Genomic DNA, 18698 nt, shown 5'->3' with positions numbered 1-18698 from the left:
GTTTACCTGCTTTTCCACATCTGAATCTTCAAATCCAGTCATGAACTCGATTTGCAGTGGGAGCTCAGAATACATCTGACAGCCACGGCAAGGAGGGACGCTGTGACAGGTGGAGGGCTGGGCGGTCACGTGACCTACTCTGGAGGCCGGCTCCTGATGCTGCGTTCACACCAAACGTGTTAAATTCACTGCTGGACGTTTGTCCAAAAATCTGGTCATAACTCGACATCCATTGGCCACACTGCTCCATGGAGACACGATGACGTTAAGGTCATCGTGGTGACCTCTACAAAAGTGTCGGTGATCACGTCTCCATAGATTCATGACATCATTCACAGACTCTCCCGCTACGGCGAGCTTCAGCATCTACTGCAGCAGCAGCGTCTGAATGACGGCGCTTTCAGCGGCACTTTTGCTTGACCACTTCCTATCACACGTTAGTCAGAGGCGGAACAAACAAAAATAAAATCAAAAAGGATTATTTCAAATTGTCTCCACACAAATAAAAAAATATGAACCTCAGGACGACAACAATCAGATTTTCCCTCGTGTTGGTTTTGGACTCCGCCCACTGCTGACATCATCAACTGATCACCGGCCAAAGCCGAGTTCCTGATTGGTTGATGTAAACTGTTGGCCAAAGTTCAGACGTTCACATGACGCGCTGTCATCAAGCCTGAAGCTTGATTGGCGCGGCAGTACCTCTGACCGCGTCTGCGAATTAACACTGAAACTACACGCCCCGCCACAAGGGGGCCCCGCCTCAGCTGCTGGGGGTAATGGAGGCGGGGCCGGTCCCAAGATAGCGTTGTTATCCTCCAATAAACTCTGTTTTGGTCTAAAAACCAGCCTATATGAGGCAGCGGCGGCCTCACCTGTGGGTGGTGGCAGGGGACGCCGCCCCGGCGCTCCTCTGCTTGTTGACTTTGGCGTACAGCCTGTCCACGTGCTCATCGTCAGGGACGGCACCTGCGTCTTCAGCGTGACCTCCCTGAAAGCGTGGTGGGCTCTGGGGGGAGGGCCTTTGGGCTGGAGGGGGTGGAGCCATGCCGTAGCGCGGCGCTTGAGGCGGCTGGGGCAGCGGGCTGCTCTCTCTGTCTCTGAACGTCTGAATCCGGGCGTAGTTGGGGTCGGCCTCGTCGTCCTCCACGTCTGGGAACGAGGAAGCTCCAGCCCCCCCCTGCTGCAGCTCCGGATGGGACGCCTCGATTCTGAAAGAGGAACGCGGATCCGGCTTCAGGTCCCGTTAGCTCAGGGTCAAAGGTCAGGAACATGAGAAACCAGCGTTTCTCCTGAGACTGGGAGGAAAATCTTCAGACTTTTACGCTCTGAGAACGAGGTGAGGATCAAGTCCAACGCCTGATTCTGCAAACCAACTCTAGGACACGGAAACCCGTCTCCACGGACGCACAGCCAGGTTCTGGAAAATCAGAAACATCACAAAACATCTGCAGAGCGCCGCCCCACCTCTCTCGCTCTTCCTTCAGCCTTTCCAGCTCGTGGTCGCTCATCAGGTCCGACTTTTGCCGCTGCAGAGCCGCCTTGGCTTCCTTCTTCTCCTCCTTTTTCTTCCCAAATCTGAGAAAAGGTGACGGAAAGAGAAACGATAAAATCACAACCAAAAGAGGAGAGAAACACGTCAGAATGGGAAAAGAATCGTCATGTGGGTGAAAGAGCTCCAATCGTGAGGTTCAGAGAAGGTCTGCTCTGGTTTGGGAGCAAAAGAAGAGGGAAAGAAGTGAGCATGTGTGGTCTTTGAGGTGATCCTCCTCTGCTTCATGGAGGTCCACATCTGTGGAGGCCCGTCTAAACCGTTTCCAGCCGGAGACCTGTGGCTTCAGAAACCTGTTTCAGTCAAAGCTGCTAAATAGTTAATATCTATAACACGCCAACTGTGACCTTATAACACGCTTTATGTTTTATTCATCTGCTGAAGTTACAGATGAATTATTCTTCTCTTCTGCAATATCACCGCGCTCCTTTCCCATGGGGCCGTGCGGCTGCAGATCCATTATTTAGGACGACATCATCGCTGCTTTAAGTTTAATAAAAACAAAGCGGCTCCACAGAAAAAGCTGCTGAGGGTGGAGGGGGCCAAGCCTATTTAGAGGAGAATGTGTGGGGGGGGGGCTCATTTACTGCTTCCTACAGACCTTTTCCTGCTGCTTTTCCCGCCCTCACCTGCCGGCCTTCAGCAGCACCTCTCCGTTCTCCTGGTTCCCTTCTTTTCATTCTGAGCGCCGGCTGAAGGCAGTTTGACGGTAAAACTGACACCTCCCTGCTGACACCTCCCTGCTGTAACGAGGCGAATCTCCGACCGAGGCTTCAAACCTCCAGGCCGGCCTTCAGACCGGAGAGAAGCAGCAGAAAAACGACCCAGCCGAACCTCACAGAGCTGCACCACTGCAGAAACGGAACCTCACAACTGTGAAAAAAATGTCTATAATTTACTATGATGTCATCCAGAAAGTGTTTCTAAAGCAAAAAAATCCTCGTTTGAGAAAAGGGGTCTTAGTGACTAGAAGTTCTGGTAATAAAAACCGTTTCCTAACCCCATTGGCAGATTTATTACTTATTTAAAGAAAAATTGAGAAAATCTTTTGAGTCATTTCTTTGGTGGTGCAACAACTATAAACTCCTCTTGTGGGAAATCAGAGTCACACAAAGAAGAGAGGATGGAACTGTCCCAGGAAACGTTCTACCAACAGAACACCCCAAGACGTCAGAACCCAGACCGGCCTTCAGGACCGCGTTCATGTCAGCAGAACCATCGGCCCAGACTCTCTGCACCCCCCCTACAGAAAAGTGGTTCTAAAAATGAAACCGGCGGATTCTTCCATGTCAGTGTTTCATCAGCAGAAAACAAACTCAGCAAACTCCTGACTGATTAGCTGCAGAGAGAAACTCACCTAATCTGACAGAACTCTTCCCGTTTCTGCTGAGGCTGCAGATTTCCACGGGGGGCACCAAAAGCCCCCCCCCCGCCGTGTCAACAGCCCTGGATAATGGCGGCGCTGCATCGATGTCAGGAGTGCTTTCTTGGCACACGCTCTGATCAATCATCAATGGAATGCTGCTCTGTTTATCGGATTATTGCTGCTGACCAATCAAATGCCCTCCAGCTATAAAGAACCATGGAGACACCCCCTCCCTCCCCCCAAAGAGGCCACACCCAGATTGACCTGCATTTATGCGTTAGTTAGAAATACAGGAACTAAATACCAACAAAGATGCTAAAATGTTTTATATCAGCAGAGTCCAGCAAACTGACAGGAAGTCCTCAAAAGAAAATCCCAGCGGCGGCGGCTCACCTCACTGATGCTGGAATATTAAAACCCCAAGTTTCCAGTTTTCCAGAAAAAACGTCGTTCCAGAGAGGATTTCATTGCAGTTCCTCTGAGGGACTGTAGAAAAAACCTCTACAGGTTCACTCAGCGTCTACCACCTTGACATTACCTGCAGGTCACCTGTGTGACCCGTACAGGTTTGACCATTTTCCACCTGCAGACGGCCCGTCTCCACCCATTAGGACAGAACGTTGGGCGTGTCCAAACTGGAGGGCTGCGTGGTTCCTGGGCTGCATTTGGAGGCTGCTTACGTCACGGCGCCGCGACACGCGCTGTCCAAACCGAGACGGCACCTGGAACATCTGAGGTGGAGACGAACCTGACGGCTGATGGACAAAGTCGTCTGCTTCACTGAAGACCCCAGTGTGACGATGAGGAGAGAAGAAAATCCCTCTGAGAGCATCTCCTCACCTCCTCTGTTCCTCCCTTAACCCCCCCCCCTCACTCACACCGCACACCCCCCCTCCAGAGGGGCTGTCTGATTGACAAGTGTGTGTTAAGCGCACGTGCACGCACACACGCAGATGATTGGCAGGCAGGACATGAGTCAGTGACATCCCAATGACTTCCTGTCATGTTGTTTGAGTGGCAGAGTCCTTCCCCGTTCTGAGCGCGCTCTGTCGCCAGGAGGCGGTGACAGGCGACGTCTGGTCCGGAGACAGCGCACGCCGTTTTTCTCTCTGTGAGGAAAATCGGAAGTACAAAGGGATTCTCCTTTCAGAGGAGGTTTCATCGTCACTTCAGCTTTTGATGGTTTTCAAACAAAACCCTCTTTTTCTCCTTTTCTGATCAGCTGCTTCTCTATGAAAGCAGAGACACTTTGGTTTTCGGAACAGTTTGAGTCCCAAAGCGAGCAGAGGAGGCCGTTTCAAGCCAGAGAACCGTCTGCATCTTCTCGTCCACAGCTTTAAGGCTTTAGCAACACCAGAAACATCTCCAAGATGCTTTAGGACGGTTTTGTACAGGAAGGATCCGCTAGGCTGGTCGACATCTCAGACACAAGCGGCTCCGTTCAGGCTGGAGCTGCTGCTGTGGACGAGGACAGAAACATGCAGGTCTGTCTGACCAAGAGGACAACCAGGACTCACTGGAGGGGTCATCTGACCAACACCACCTCTGGATTCTCCAGGAGGAGCCGCCATCTCCCCAGAACTTACTTTTGGTTCTGGGAACCGGTAACGCACACCGGTCCACAGAGCCTAAGGACATAAGGTGACTAGACAGGTAAGAAGGTGCCGTACCTGGCAATGAGTTCAAAACCAAAATGAGGATGTTCATGAAAGTCAAATATTGTACAGGCAGCCAGTTTCCAGAGACCAGGATGGGGTTCTGTGCTCAGACGTCTTCGTACCACAAACAAATCTGGCTGCAGCCTCGCTGTTGAAGCTTTGGCCGACCCGGCATACGAGGAGCTGCACTAATTCAGCCTGAACCACACAGAAGCCTCCGTCACCATCTCAAGATTTGAAAAAAGACGTAATCTGGCCAAAGCTGCACCTGAAGACAGCAGGACCTGGTTACAGCGTTTATTTGGAGGACCACTTTCAAGTTTCACACCTAGGTTAGAGACCCGACTGTTCAAACGGGGCGAGAGAGAGAGACCAAGACCATGGCTACGTTCACACTGCAGGGCTTAATGCTCAATTCAGATTTTTTGAAAAAATACGATTTTTTTTGCAAGGCCGTTCTCATTTCCAATTAAATGTGAACTTTTGTGATCTCCTGTGTGACCGTGAAATGACCCAGAAGTGACCCGCATGTACAGAAGAGTACTCAACGGTGAACGACGTCACTGTTGTTTGTTGAAGTAGCTAACGTTAACAATGGATGTCAACAACAGTGCTGTCAAAGCTGAGCTCTTTTTGCATTATTACATTCAATAATAACAATAACAATCCTCTCATTTTAAGAAGGCATTGGAGCCAGGATCGTCTGGACCCACTGTTCTGATGTGTATGTGCTGGGGGCCGCGCGTGTGTGTGTGTGTGTGTGTGTGTGTGTGGGGGTGTGTGTGTGTGTGTGTGTGTGTGTGTGTGTAAGAGAGAGAAGAGCGCGTGCAGTGCAGGAGGGAGTGAGGGGGGCAGTGGGGGGCGCATTCATGTTGTGTGTTACGGAGGAAGGAGAACAGTGATTAAAGAAGGTTTCCCCCAGAAGAAATGCTATTGACTCTTTATTAACTCGCTCTGGAGAATCTGAGGGTCCGAACAGGGAAGTGAACCCGAAGGAGGATCCTTCTGTCCCCCGCGCTTCTGACCACGGTCGGAAAGGAAAAAAAGTCATCGCGGGGAAGGTTCAACATGTCGCTCGGCCATTTCGCTGGAAATTTTTTCAAAAACCGCCCGGTTGCGATAAGAGCCCTGGAGTTTGGCCTGAATAGAGCTGTCACCCCAAATATGAATCAATGGGTGACCTCGCTTCCCTTCCACTGACTGGTCTCAGCAGCATCGTCCGCCATGGTCGATGTTTATGTCGTCGTTCCCGCCACAGAATGATGACGTTTGTAGCGTATGGATGACGTACGGGTCGGATTCATGTGGCCTGGCCGTTCAGACGGAGGTCGCATTTGAAAAGATTGGATCTGTGTCGTTCAGACTGTCATGAAAGATCAGATACAGGTCGCATAGGGGCAAAAAAAATCAGAATTGGGTAAACATCTATTACTTCAGGTTATGTCTCATTAAGCCCAAGGAAGTTAGCCAACAACCATAACCGAACTTCATGGGGATACTTCCGTTTCAGTGACTGCATGTCAGATCTGACCAAAATCTAACCTGAAGGACTCAAACCATCAATCATCTAAGGTTTGTCTGAACTACCGGAAACTCCAGAGCCATTTCAGGCTTCAAACTAGAAACTAAAAAAGAGTTTAGTGAAGTCCACCATCCACCTCCTCCTTTATGCCCCAGAGGGGGGGGTTCTCACGCCAACACACCTGAGCGGTCGCACAGCGCCGTCCTGATGGACCCACCGTGCTGATGGGCTGATGGTCCCGATGCCTCTGAGAGGAGCGGCGTCAGAGGGAGGGAGCAGAGCGCAGAAGTGAAAAATAAATAAATGGGACAATCTGATGGGGGGGGTGATTAGAGGCCTGAATGAGAGTCACAGCAGAGACGGGGTCCAGGCTCCACGGCGGCTCTGTCTAATGACGCTGCTGTTTAGCTTTTAGGTTCTGTAAGTACAGCGCTGCCCGATTATCTGCCAGCAGCAACTGGGGGGTCATTATCAAGGATTCCTCATAAATTCACTCTGCTTTAAAGCTGGAAGCTAGCAGCGTGCACGCACACGTGCACACACAAGCAGAAGACAGCAGACCCTCCCCTTCCTCGCCACTTCCTGTGTCATCGCTGACGGGTGTGTGAGCAGCACCCCCGTTTCTTCAGCAGCTCCTCATCCCACCATCAGCTGGAAAGTTCTGGAGGAGGCGGGGCTAGCCGTGGAGGTAAATATGGCGGGTGGCTTTTCAGGAAAGTTTCAGGACGGCGTAGCGACCTGCCTCTCCTCCGAACCATTAGGCCGATCAAATGCGCCCTCAGATGAATGTGACAAATCAGCATCTGGGCCCGGATTGAACTGCACTGAATAGCTCCAATTTGCCCTCTCAGTCTACCACCATTACACGCAATCAAATGCAGATAGGGAGCAGAGCAGAAGGCAGCAGATGGAGAGGCAAAATTGAAATGATTCAAAGATTAAGGGGTGGGGGAGAGGGGGCATTAAGGGGGATGTGACTGCAGAGAGCAGGAGGATGGAAAGGTTGAGATCATCTGCAGACTCTCAGCCTCTTCTGGTGATGAGCGCTGAGGTGTGGAGGACAAGTCCAAACACGTCTCTGAGTGTCTCATGGAGTCTCGCAGCACTCCAGCTGAGTGGGCCGAGCTGGAGAAAGGCATGATGGGATGCGGATGGAGTCCTGCTTACATTACACTACAGATGATGGGGTACACACGCCGTCTTCAGACTAATCTCACAGGCTGGAGGTGAGCAGAGATCTGGGGGGGGTACCTGTCAATCAAATGAATTGATGCATTATTGTGACAACAGAATTAGAAGAAGGGGGGTCGTCCCTGAACACCACATTCCTGCTCTGATGTTGGTCGGACACCTGATCCAAGTGTGAGCTGGACGGGGAAATCTTGACAACATGCAGCCACTCCCACCCACTATTTAGACCAATGACTGTGAGGAGTCCGTGTGATGTCATCACAGTAAACGGTTTATCACGGCTCCAACCAAATGAGTGCAGTCGCCATTTTTCACAATACAGACGCCGCCATGTTGGAGCCAACCCCTACCACTGGAAAGCCGGCTACACCAAATGTGTCAATCAAACATTTCAAATGTCTGATTGGTCAGGTTATAACTTGAATAACTTGAACTACAGAAAATATGAAAAATATGAGGATTTTCAAGAATTGTTAGATAAAGGTACCAGATCCAGAACGGTTCTTCTGACCAATATAATGACTAACAGCTTGTTCACTATAGAAGTCTATGGGATTCTGGCCTCTTGGAGCCACTTCCTGTTTGGAACGCCAGGGGGGCGGAGTCACTCAGTCCAGTTCTCAGATACAGTCAGTGGTTGTGAGTCAATGTTAAAGGAACACAACCACCACCGCTGAGTGGCTGGCTCCCCCCACGAGGGGACAGAACATCATTTACGCCCACCTTATTTGTGCAACTAATGTGTGTGTTCGTGTGTGAAGAGTGGTGGGTGGGGCCTTGTGAGAACACCCCCTGTTGGTCGGCAGTGATGTCCATGCAACCCCTCAATCAAAGGCCCTGTCCGGTGTGCAAAGCTTCAGGGCTTCAGAGCTTCAGGGCTTCAAACCTTCAGAGGTTCAGAGCTTCAAAGCTTCAGGGCTTCAAAGCTTCAGGGCTTCAGAGTTTAAGAGCTTCAAAGCTTCAGAGGTTCAGAGCTGCAGAGCTTCAGGGCTTCAAAGCTTCAGAGATTCAAAGCTTCAGGGCTTCATAGCTTCAGGGCTTCAGAGATTCAGAGCTTCATAGCTTCAGAGCTTCAAAGCTTCAGGGCTTCAGAGCTTCAGGGCTTCAGAGCTTCAGGGCTTCAAAGCTTCAGAGCTTCATAGCTTCAGAGGTTCAGAGCTTCAAAGCTTCAAAACTTCAGAGTTTAAGAGCTTCAAAGCTTCAGAGGTTCAGAGGTTCAGAGCTTCAAAGCTTCAGGGCTTCAGAGCTTCAGGGCTTCATAGCTTCAGAGGTTCATAGCTTCATAGCTTCAAAGCTTCAGGGCTTCAAAGCTTCAGAGCTTCAAAGCTTCAGGGCTTCAAAGCTTCAGAGGTTCAGAGCTTCAAAGCTTCAGGGCTTCAAAGCTTCAAAGTATAAGAGCTTCAAAGCTTCAGGGCTTCAAAGCTTCAGGGCGACAGAGTTTAAGAGCTTCAAAGCTTCATAGCATCAGAGGTTCAGAGCTTCAAAGCTTCAGGGCTTCAGAGCTTCAGAGGTTTAGAGCTTCAAAGCTTCAGGGCTTCAGAGTTTAAGAGCTTCAAAGCTTCAGAGGTTCAGAGCTTCAGGGCTTCAAAGCTTCAGGGCTTCAGAGCTTCAGGGCTTCAAAGCTTCAGAGGTTCCGAGCTTCAAAGCTTCAGAGGTTCCGAGCTTCAAAGCTTCAGGGCTTCAAAGCTTCAGAGGTTCCGAGCTTCAAAGCTTCAGGGCGTCAGAGTTTAAGAGCTTCAAAGTTTCAGAGGTTCAGAGCTTCAGGGCTTCATAGCTTCAGAGGTTCAGAGCTTCATAGCTTCAGAGCTTCATAGCTTCAGAGCTTCAAAGCTTCAGGGCTTCAGAGCTCCAGGGCTTCAAAGCTTCAGAGCTGCAGGGCTTCAAAGCTTCAGAGCTTCAAAGCTTCAGAGGTTCAGAGCTTCAAAGCTTCAAAGCTTCAGAGTTTAAGAGCTTCAAAGCTTCAGAGGTTCAGAGCTTCAGGGCTTCATAGCTTCAGAGCTTCAAAGCTTCAGAGCTTCAAATCTTCAGGGCTTCAAAGCTTCAGAGGTTCAAAGCTTCAAAGTTTCAGGGCTTCAAAGCTTCAGAGTTTAAGAGCTTCAAGGCTTCAGGGCTTCAGAGCTTCAAAGCTTCAGGGCGTCAGAGTTTAAGAGCTTCAAAGCTTCATAGCTTCCGAGGTTCAGAGCTTCAAAGCTTCAGGCTTTCACAGCTTCAGGGCTTCAAAGCTTCAGAGGTTCAGAGCTTCAAAGCTTCAGGGCTTCAAAGCTTCAGGGCTTCAGAGTTTAAGAGCTTCAAAGCTTCAGAGGTTCAGAGCTTCAGGGCTTCAAAGCTTCAGAGATTCAAAGTTTCAGGGCTTCATAGCTTCAGGGCTTCAGAGGTTCAGAGCTTCATGGCTTCAAAGCTTCAGGGCTTCAGAGCTTCAGGGCTTCAAAGCTTCAGAGCTTCAAAGCTTCAGAGCTTCAAAGCTTCAGGGCTTCAGAGTTTAAGAGCTTCAAAGCTTCAGAGGTTCAGAGCTTCAAAGCTTCAGGGCTTCAGAGCTTCAGGGCTTCATAGCTTCAGAGGTTCAGAGCTTCATAGCTTCAGAACTTCATATCTTCAGGGCTTCAGGGCTTCAGAGCTTCAAGGCTTCAAAGCTTCAGGGCTTCAAAGCTTCAGAGGTTCAAAGCTTCAAAGCTTCAGGGCTTCAAAGCTTCAGAGGTTCAGAGCTTCAAAGCTTCAGGGCTTCAGAGATTCAGAGTTTAAGAGCTTTAAAGCTTCAGGGCTTCAGAGTTTAAGAGCTTCAAAGCTTCATAGCTTCAGGGCTTCAGAGGTTCAGAGCTTCATAGCTTCAGAGCTTCAAAGCTTCAGGGCTTCAGAGCTTCAGGGCTTCAAAGCTTCAGAGCTTCATAGCTTCAGAGGTTCAGAGCTTCAAAGCTTCAAAACTTCAGAATTTAAGAGCTTCAAAGCTTCAGAGGTTCAGAGCTTCAGAGCTTCAAAGCTTCAGGGCTTCAGAGCTTCAGGGCTTCATAGCTTAATAGCTTCAAAGCTTCGGAGCTTCAGGGCTTCATAGCTTCAGAGGTTCATAGCTTCATAGCTTCAAAGCTTCAGGGCTTCAAAGCTTCAGAGCTTCAAAGCTTCAGGGCTTCAAAGCTTCAGAGGTTCAGAGCTTCAAAGCTTCAGGGCTTCAAAGCTTCAAAGTATAAGAGCTTCAAAGCTTCAGGGCTTCAAAGCTTCAGGGCGACAGAGTTTAAGAGCTTCAAAGCTTCATAGCATCAGAGGTTCAGAGCTTCAAAGCTTCAGGGCTTCAGAGCTTCAGAGGTTTAGAGCTTCAAAGCTTCAGGGCTTCAGAGTTTAAGAGCTTCAAAGCTTCAGAGGTTCAGAGCTTCAGGGCTTCAAAGCTTCAGGGCTTCAGAGCTTCAGGGCTTCAAAGCTTCAGAGGTTCCGAGCTTCAAAGCTTCAGAGGTTCCGAGCTTCAAAGCTTCAGGGCTTCAAAGCTTCAGAGGTTCCGAGCTTCAAAGCTTCAGGGCGTCAGAGTTTAAGAGCTTCAAAGTTTCAGAGGTTCAGAGCTTCAGGGCTTCATAGCTTCAGAGGTTCAGAGCTTCATAGCTTCATAGCTTCAGAGCTTCAAAGCTTCAGGGCTTCAGAGCTCCAGGGCTTCAAAGCTTCAGAGCTGCAGGGCTTCAAAGCTTCAGAGCTTCAAAGCTTCAGAGGTTCAGAGCTTCAAAGCTTCAGGGCTTCAAAGCTTCAGAGTTTAAGAGCTTCAAAGCTTCAGAGGTTTAGAGCTTCAGGGCTTCATAGCTTCAGAGCTTCATAGCTTCAAAGCTTCAGAGCTTCAAATCTTCAGGGCTTCAAAGCTTCAGAGGTTCAAAGCTTCAAAGTTTCAGGGCTTCAAAGCTTCAGAGTTTAAGAGCTTCAAGGCTTCAGGGCTTCAGAGCTTCAAAGCTTCAGGGCGTCAGAGTTTAAGAGCTTCAAAGCTTCATAGCTTCCGAGGTTCAGAGCTTCAAAGCTTCAGGCTTTCACAGCTTCAGGGCTTCAAAGCTTCAGAGGTTCAGAGCTTCAAAGCTTCAGGGCTTCAAAGCTTCAGGGCTTCAGAGTTTAAGAGCTTCAAAGCTTCAGAGGTTCAGAGCTTCAGGGCTTCAAAGCTTCAGAGATTCAAAGCTTCAGGGCTTCATAGCTTCAGGGCTTCAGAGGTTCAGAGCTTCATAGCTTCAAAGCTTCAGGGCTTCAGAGCTTCAGGGCTTCAAAGCTTCAGAGCTTCAAAGCTTCAGAGCTTCAAAGCTTCAGGGCTTCAGAGTTTAAGAGCTTCAAAGCTTCAGAGGTTCAGAGCTTCAAAGCTTCAGGGCTTCAGAGCTTCAGGGCTTCATAGCTTCAGAGGTTCAGAGCTTCATAGCTTCAGAACTTCATATCTTCAGGGCTTCAGGGCTTCAGAGCTTCAAGGCTTCAAAGCTTCAGGGCTTCAAAGCTTCAGAGGTTCAAAGCTTCAAAGCTTCAGGGCTTCAAAGCTTCAGAGGTTCAGAGCTTCAAAGCTTCAGGGCTTCAGAGATTCAGAGTTTAAGAGCTTTAAAGCTTCAGGGCTTCAGAGTTTAAGAGCTTCAAAGCTTCATAGCTTCAGGGCTTCAGAGGTTCAGAGCTTCATAGCTTCAGAGCTTCAAAGCTTCAGGGCTTCAGAGCTTCAGGGCTTCAACGCTTCAGAGCTTCAGGGCTTCAAAGCTTCAGAGCTTCATAGCTTCAGAGGTTCAGAGCTTCAAAGCTTCAAAACTTCAGAGTTTAAGAGCTTCAAAGCTTCAGAGGTTCAGAGCTTCAGAGCTTCAAAGCTTCAGGGCTTCAGAGCTTCAGGGCTTCATAGCTTAATAGCTTCAAAGCTTCAAGGCTTCGGAGCTTCAGGGCTTCAAAGCTTCAGAGCTTCAAAGCTTCAAAGCTTCAGAGGTTCAGAGCTTCAAAGCTTCAGGGCTTCAAAGCTTCAAAGTATAAGAGCTTCAAAGCTTCAGGGCTTCAGAGCTTCAAAGCTTCAGGGCGAGAGAGTTTAAGAGCTTCAAAGCTTCATAGCATCAGAGGTTCAGAGCTTCAAAGCTTCAGGGCTTCAGAGCTTCAAAGCTTCAGAGGTTTAGAGCTTCAGAGCTTCAGGGCTTCAGAGTTTAAGAGCTTCAAAGCTTCAGAGGTTCAGAGCTTCAGGGCTTCAAAGCTTCAGGGCTTCAGAGCTTCAGGGCTTCAAAGCTTCAGAGGTTCCGAGCTTCAAAGCTTCAGGGCTTCAAAGCTTCAGAGGTTCCGAGCTTCAAAGCTTCAGGGCGTCAGAGTTTAAGAGCTTCAAAGTTTCAGAGGTTCAGAGCTTCAGGGCTTCATAGCTTCAGAGGTTCAGAGCTTCATAGCTTCAGAGCTTCATAGCTTCAGAGCTTCAAAGCTTCAGGGCTTCAGAGCTCCAGGGCTTCAAAGCTTCAGAGCTGCAGGGCTTCAAAGCTTCAGAGCTTCAAAGCTTCATAGCTTCAGAGGTTCAGAGCTTCAAAGCTTCAGGGCTTCAAAGCTTCAGAGTTTAAGAGCTTCAAAGCTTCAGAGGTTCAGAGCTTCAGGGCTTCATAGCTTCATAGCTTCAAAGCTTCAGAGCTTCAAATCTTCAGGGCTTCAAAGCTTCAGAGGTTCAAAGCTTCAAAGTTTCAGGGCTTCAAAGCTTCAGAGTTTAAGAGCTTCAAGGCTTCAGGGCTTCAGAGCTTCAAAGCTTCAGGGCGTCAGAGTTTAAGAGCTTCAAAGCTTCATAGCTTCCGAGGTTCAGAGCTTCAAAGCTTCAGGCTTTCACAGCTTCAGGGCTTCAAAGCTTCAGGGCTTCATAGCTTCAGGGCTTCAGAGGTTCAGAGCTTCATGGCTTCATAGCTTCAGGGCTTCAGAGCTTCAGGGCTTCAAAGCTTCAGAGCTTCAAAGCTTCAGAGCTTCAAAGCTTCAGGGCTTCAGAGTTTAAGAGCTTCAAAGCTTCAGAGGTTCAGAGCTTCAAAGCTTCAGGGCTTCAGAGCTTCAGGGCTTCATAGCTTCATAGCTTCAGAACTTCATATCTTCAGGGCTTCAGGGCTTCAGAGCTTCAAGGCTTCAAAGCTTCAGGGCTTCAAAGCTTCAGAGGTTCAAAGCTTCAAAGCTTCAGGGCTTCAAAGCTTCAGAGGTTCAGAGCTTCAAAGCTTCAGGGCTTCAGAGATTCAGAGTTTAAGAGCTTTAAAGCTTCAGGGCTTCAGAGTTTAAGAGCTTCAAAGCTTCATAGCTTCAGGGCTTCAGAGGTTCAGAGCTTCATAGCTTCAAAGCTTCAGGGCTTCAGAGCTTCAGGGCTTCAAAGCTTCAGAGCTTCAGGGCTTCAAAGCTTCAGAGCTTCATAGCTTCAGAGGTTCAGAGCTTCAAAGCTTCAAAACTTCAGAGTTTAAGAGCTTCAAAGCTTCAGAGGTTCAGAGCTTCAGAGCTTCAAAGCTTCAGGGCTTCAGAGCTTCATAGCTTAATAGCTTCAAAGCTTCAAGGCTTCGGAGCTTCAGGGCTTCAAAGCTTCAAAGCTTCAGAGGTTCAGAGCTTCAAAGCTTCAGGGCTTCAAAGCTTCAAAGTATAAGAGCTTCAAAGCTTCAGGGCTTCAGAGCTTCAAAGCTTCAGGGCGAGAGAGTTTAAGAGCTTCAAAGCTTCATAGCATCAGAGGTTCAGAGCTTCAAAGCTTCAGGGCTTCAGAACTTCAGGGCTTCAAAGCTTCAGAGGTTTAGAGCTTCAAAGCTTCAGGGCTTCAGAGTTTAAGAGCTTCAAAGCTTCAGAGGTTCAGAGCTTCAGGGCTTCAAAGCTTCAGGGCTTCAGAGCTTCAGGGCTTCAAAGCTTCAGAGGTTCCGAGCTTCAAAGCTTCAGAGGTTCCGAGCTTCAAAGCTTCAGGGCTTCAAAGCTTCAGAGGTTCCGAGCTTCAAAGCTTCAGGGCGTCAGAGTTTAAGAGCTTCAAAGTTTCAGAGGTTCAGAGCTTCAGGGCTTCATAGCTTCAGAGGTTCAGAGCTTCATAGCTTCAGAGCTTCATAGCTTCAGAGCTTCAAAGCTTCAGGGCTTCAGAGCTCCAGGGCTTCAAAGCTTCAGAGCTGCAGGGCTTCAAAGCTTCAGAGCTTCAAAGCTTCATAGCTTCAGAGGTTCAGAGCTTCAAAGCTTCAGGGCTTCAAAGCTTCAGAGTTTAAGAGCTTCAAAGCTTCAGAGGTTCAGAGCTTCAGGGCTTCATAGCTTCAGAGCTTCATAGCTTCAAAGCTTCAGAGCTTCAAATCTTCAGGGCTTCAAAGCTTCAGAGGTTCAAAGCTTCAAAGTTTCAGGGCTTCAAAGCTTCAGAGTTTAAGAGCTTCAAGGCTTCAGGGCTTCAGAGCTTCAAAGCTTCAGGGCGTCAGAGTTTAAGAGCTTCAAAGCTTCATAGCTTCTGAGGTTCAGAGCTTCAAAGCTTCAGGCTTTCAGAGCTTCAGGGCTTCAAAGCTTCAGAGCTTCAAAGCTTCAGGGCTTCAAAGCTTCAGGGCTTCAGAGTTTAAGAGCTTCAAAGCTTCAGAGGTTCAGAGCTTCAGGGCTTCAAAGCTTCAGAGATTCAAAGCTTCAGGGCTTCATAGCTTCAGGGCTTCAGAGGTTCAAAGCTTCATAGCTTCAAAGCTTCAGGGCTTCAGAGCTTCAGGGCTTCAAAGCTTCAGAGCTTCAGAGCTTCAAAGCTTCAGGGCTTCAGAGTTTAAGAGCTTCAAAGCTTCAGAGGTTCAGAGCTTCAAAGCTTCAGGGCTTCAGAGCTTCAGGGCTTCATAGCTTCAGAGGTTCAGAGCTTCATAGCTTCAGAACTTCATATCTTCAGGGCTTCAGGGCTTCAGAGCTTCAAGGCTTCAAAGCTTCAGGGCTTCAAAGCTTCAGAGGTTCAAAGCTTCAAAGCTTCAGGGCTTCAAAGCTTCAGAGGTTCAGAGCTTCAAAGCTTCAGGGCTTCAGAGTTTAAGAGCTTCAGGGCTTCAGAGTTTAAGAGCTTCAAAGCTTCATAGCTTCAGAGGTTCAGAGCTTCAAAGCTTCAGGGCTTCAGGGCTTCAAAGCTTCAGAGGTTCAGAGCTTCAAAGCTTCAGGGCTTCAGAGTTTAAGAGCTTCAAAGCTTCAGAGGTTCAGAGCTTCAGGGCTTCAAAGCTTCAGGGCTTCAGAGCTTCAGGGCTTCAAAGCTTCAGAGGTTCAGAGCTTCAAAGCTTCAGGGCTTCAAGGCTTCAGGGCTTCAAAGCTTCAGAGGTTCAGAGCTTCAAAGCTTCAAAGCTTCAGAGTTTAAGAGCTTCAAAGTTTCAGAGGTTCAGAGCTTCAGGGCTTCATAGCTTCAGAGCTTCATAGCTTCAGAGCTTCAGGGCTTCAGGGCTTTAAAGCTTCAGAGCTTCAAAGCTTCAGAGTTTAAGAGCTTCAAAGCTTCAGAGGTTCAGAGCTTCAAAGCTTCAGGGCTTCAGAGCTTCAGGGCTTCATAGCTTCAGAGGTTCAGAGCTTCATAGCGTCAGAGCTTCAAAGCTTCAGGGCTTCAGGGCTTCAAAGCTTCAGAGGTTCAGAGCTTCAGAGATTCAGAGTTTAAGAGCTTCAAAGCTTCAGGGCTTCAAAGCTTCAGAGTTTAAGAGCTTCAAAGATTCAGAGGTTCAGAGCTTCAAAGCTTCAGGGCTTCAGAGCTTCATAGCTTCAGAGCTTCAAAGCTTCAGGGCTTCAGAGCTTGAGGGCTTCAAACCTTCAGAGGTTCAGAGCTTCAAAGCTTCAGGGCTTCAAATCTTCAGAGGTTCAGAGCTTCAAAGCTTCAGGGCTTCAGAGTTTAAGAGCTTCAAAGCTTCATAGCTGCAGGGCTTCAGAGCTTCAAAGCTTCAGACCCCGATGGCTTCAGCTCTACCTTCAGACTACAGGAGATTTATGAAACGGTTTTCAGAAATCCAGACTCCAGTTGAAACGGGAATCTACATTTCTAACCTCCATTAACCAAAAGTGGATGGAAGGATCAGGAGAAAGAAGCAGCTTTCTAAATGCCAATGAAATAAAGGAGGATTTCACTCAAATTAGGAACATTTCTATTAACCCAGCAGACAGTTGGAATTCATTGGCCCTGGCCTTTTATTAAACGCTGCTTATGCATCATGAAATTTAATTTAAAACTTTGAGATTCAAAGGAGGCTTTCAAGGAAACTTTAAAGAGAAAAACAAGTAAATGTCACAGACGCTGCTGCAGACGCTCTTTAATTTCATTTGTTCTCCAGAGAAAACACACAAAACGGCTTTTTGCCACACAAAAAGACACACAATCATTTATCAGCTCTGGCAAATTGTTGCTGGCTGGATGTGGTTTGTGGAATCTGGAGGCAAATATATATTTCTGGCAAGTAAAAAAGGTTTGATGGCGTTTACATTGGTATGTGGCTAACAAAGACGGCGTTTGGGGAGGAGCCTCCGTGATGGCGAACGCTGCATGAAAGAGAAGCTTTCAGCAGGAAAAACAGGAAGGTGACTGAGAGAAACGTAAAGAAAATGCAGCCTGGTTATGTTTAATGGCTTCGTTTGAGCTTGAATGAAGCTGCAGTTCTGATGGTTTCTGTGAAATCTGGAAGCGTTTTGGGGGTTCTGGTTCACACAGAGGCTTTTGTGAGAACACCGTCCACCTCCTTTTCCTCTGATGAGTATCTCGGTAATGCTGGCGTGAAACTGCACTTCACCCAAAGCCACGGCGGCGTGAAGGCTCGCACCCGTCACCGAAGGCGTTCTGGGCTCCTGCGGCGGTTCCGAGCACCCACCAGTTTGCTTCACCTTAGACTGGATCATAGGGTGGTGGTGTGTTTTTGGGGGGGTCAGAGGGTCACGGAGGCAAAAAGTGATCAAAACTGAATAATCAGTTCTGAAGAAAACCTGCATGTTTGATCCAGACGTTTTCCAGAAGAATAAAAGGGAAACGTCAGGAGCCTGAGCGCCACGACAGCAGAGGAGTGTCCTGCACCTCTGTCGGACTTCCTTTGACACTTCTTAGATTAGATTAGATCAGATTAGCAAAGACGGAAGAGTTCTGAAAGGAGCCCAGATCTGTGCAGAAGGTTGGTGGTTTGGAAAGCTGTTGCCGTGAAGGCTCCTGGTAACGCCGTCAGTCTGTGATGACACGTAACCACGACGACGGAGGAGTCTTGGAGCACTTTTCAAAAGCTGGACTCGGACAAAGACTCGTCCAACTCTCCGGAAAAAGTGAGATTCAAATGTAAAATAACAGATGAGGTGAGCAGACAGAAACATCTGTTTCTCCGATTCAAACCGACACACGTTGGAGCTGAGAACTCATAAACGGAAAGAACTTTCCGAATGTCAGGTGTAACCTTCACCTGTGATTCTCCCGAAGCAAACAGAAGCAGCGTTTTCTGATGGAAACTTCCATGAGTGCACGTTTGCAGCCTTAAAGACACTCCTGAGAGATCAGCAGGACCTCCTGCCTCTCAGGACACACAGGTCCCTCAATGAAAACCAGACGTGAAGGAGGGTTCGGTCCATCAGAACCGTCTTTAAGTGGGAGAAGATCTCTGCACAGTCCTGGACGTCTGAGGTCAAAGTGGACCAAAGTCTGGACTCACCTCAACAGGCCGAAGACCATTTTCTTGCTCTTCTTGGTTTCCTCGAGCTCCTCTGCCTTCTTCTTCTCCTTTGCTTTGGGTTTGTTCTTCTCTTTCTTCTTGTTTTTCGACGCCTTCTTCTTGTCTTTTTTGCTCCTGTCCTCGGCGTGGTCGCCCGCGCCCTGCAGCGAGGAGCTGCTGGCAGGCGTTTCCCGGCCGGAGCTCACGTCTGAACCTTCGTCTGCAGAGAGAAAAGCAAAGCAAAAGGGCTGAAGATGTTTGAAACGTTCAACCTGTGACGGTTCTGATGGAAACGGATTCAAGGAGGAAGACGCTGAATCCAGGAAGGAAATGAAGAAGGAAGTGAGGAAAACTGCAGATCAGCCAGTAACTGCAGACATCTGTGGGATGTTTCATGAGTCATAGAAAGTTTTTTATGTGTCTATAATTGAGCTTATAATGTTGAACGTTATAAGTGACGGTTAGTACGCCAAAGTCACAAATCTGCTGAATTGACACCAAATAAATAGTAAAATAACACTTTTGGATTTGATTTGAGAATAATTTATGTTTTTTCTGACGTAGGCATTCCGATGTATGGATTGTTCTGCTTTGTGTGTTTCTCTTTGGTTCTGATTTGTGGAGTCAGGAGTTTGTTTTCAAAAGATTGAAAATTCCAGCGTTGAAGCCCTTTACCTTACCAACAGAGCTACCCAGCCTTGCATATGGTGCTAGCAGTATCGACGTATATGGTGCTAGCAGTATTGACGTATATAGTGCTAGCAGTATCGACGTATATGGTGCTAGCAGTATTGACGTATATAGTGCTAGCAGTATCGACGTATATGGTGCTAGCAGTATCGACGTATATAGTGCTAGCAGTATTGACCTATATGGTGCT

The 18698-nt window shown here is 48.3% G+C and overlaps 1 protein-coding gene across 9 annotated transcripts in view; it reads right to left on the bottom strand.

The window, feature by feature from the left end:
- The window catches only part of pard3bb (par-3 family cell polarity regulator beta b), a 186282-nt gene that overhangs the window by 65999 nt on the left and 101585 nt on the right, over positions 1-18698 (bottom strand). For all 9 annotated transcript variants that reach the window (XM_078939220.1, XM_078939221.1, XM_078939222.1 and 6 more), the window contains 3 exons: positions 17819-18038; positions 1468-1578; positions 876-1211 (listed from right to left, as the gene is read on the bottom strand). In XM_078939220.1, the coding sequence (XP_078795346.1) occupies positions 876-1211; positions 1468-1578; positions 17819-18038 (667 nt within the window). The remainder of the gene's footprint in view (positions 1-875; positions 1212-1467; positions 1579-17818; positions 18039-18698) is intronic.

This window comes from Oryzias latipes, chromosome 21 (genome assembly GCF_053564925.1).
Source record: "Oryzias latipes strain Hd-rR chromosome 21, Olatipes_Hd-rR_3.1".
NCBI lineage: Eukaryota > Metazoa > Chordata > Actinopteri > Beloniformes > Adrianichthyidae > Oryzias > Oryzias latipes.
This window is presented reverse-complemented; position numbering and strand designations above follow the sequence as displayed.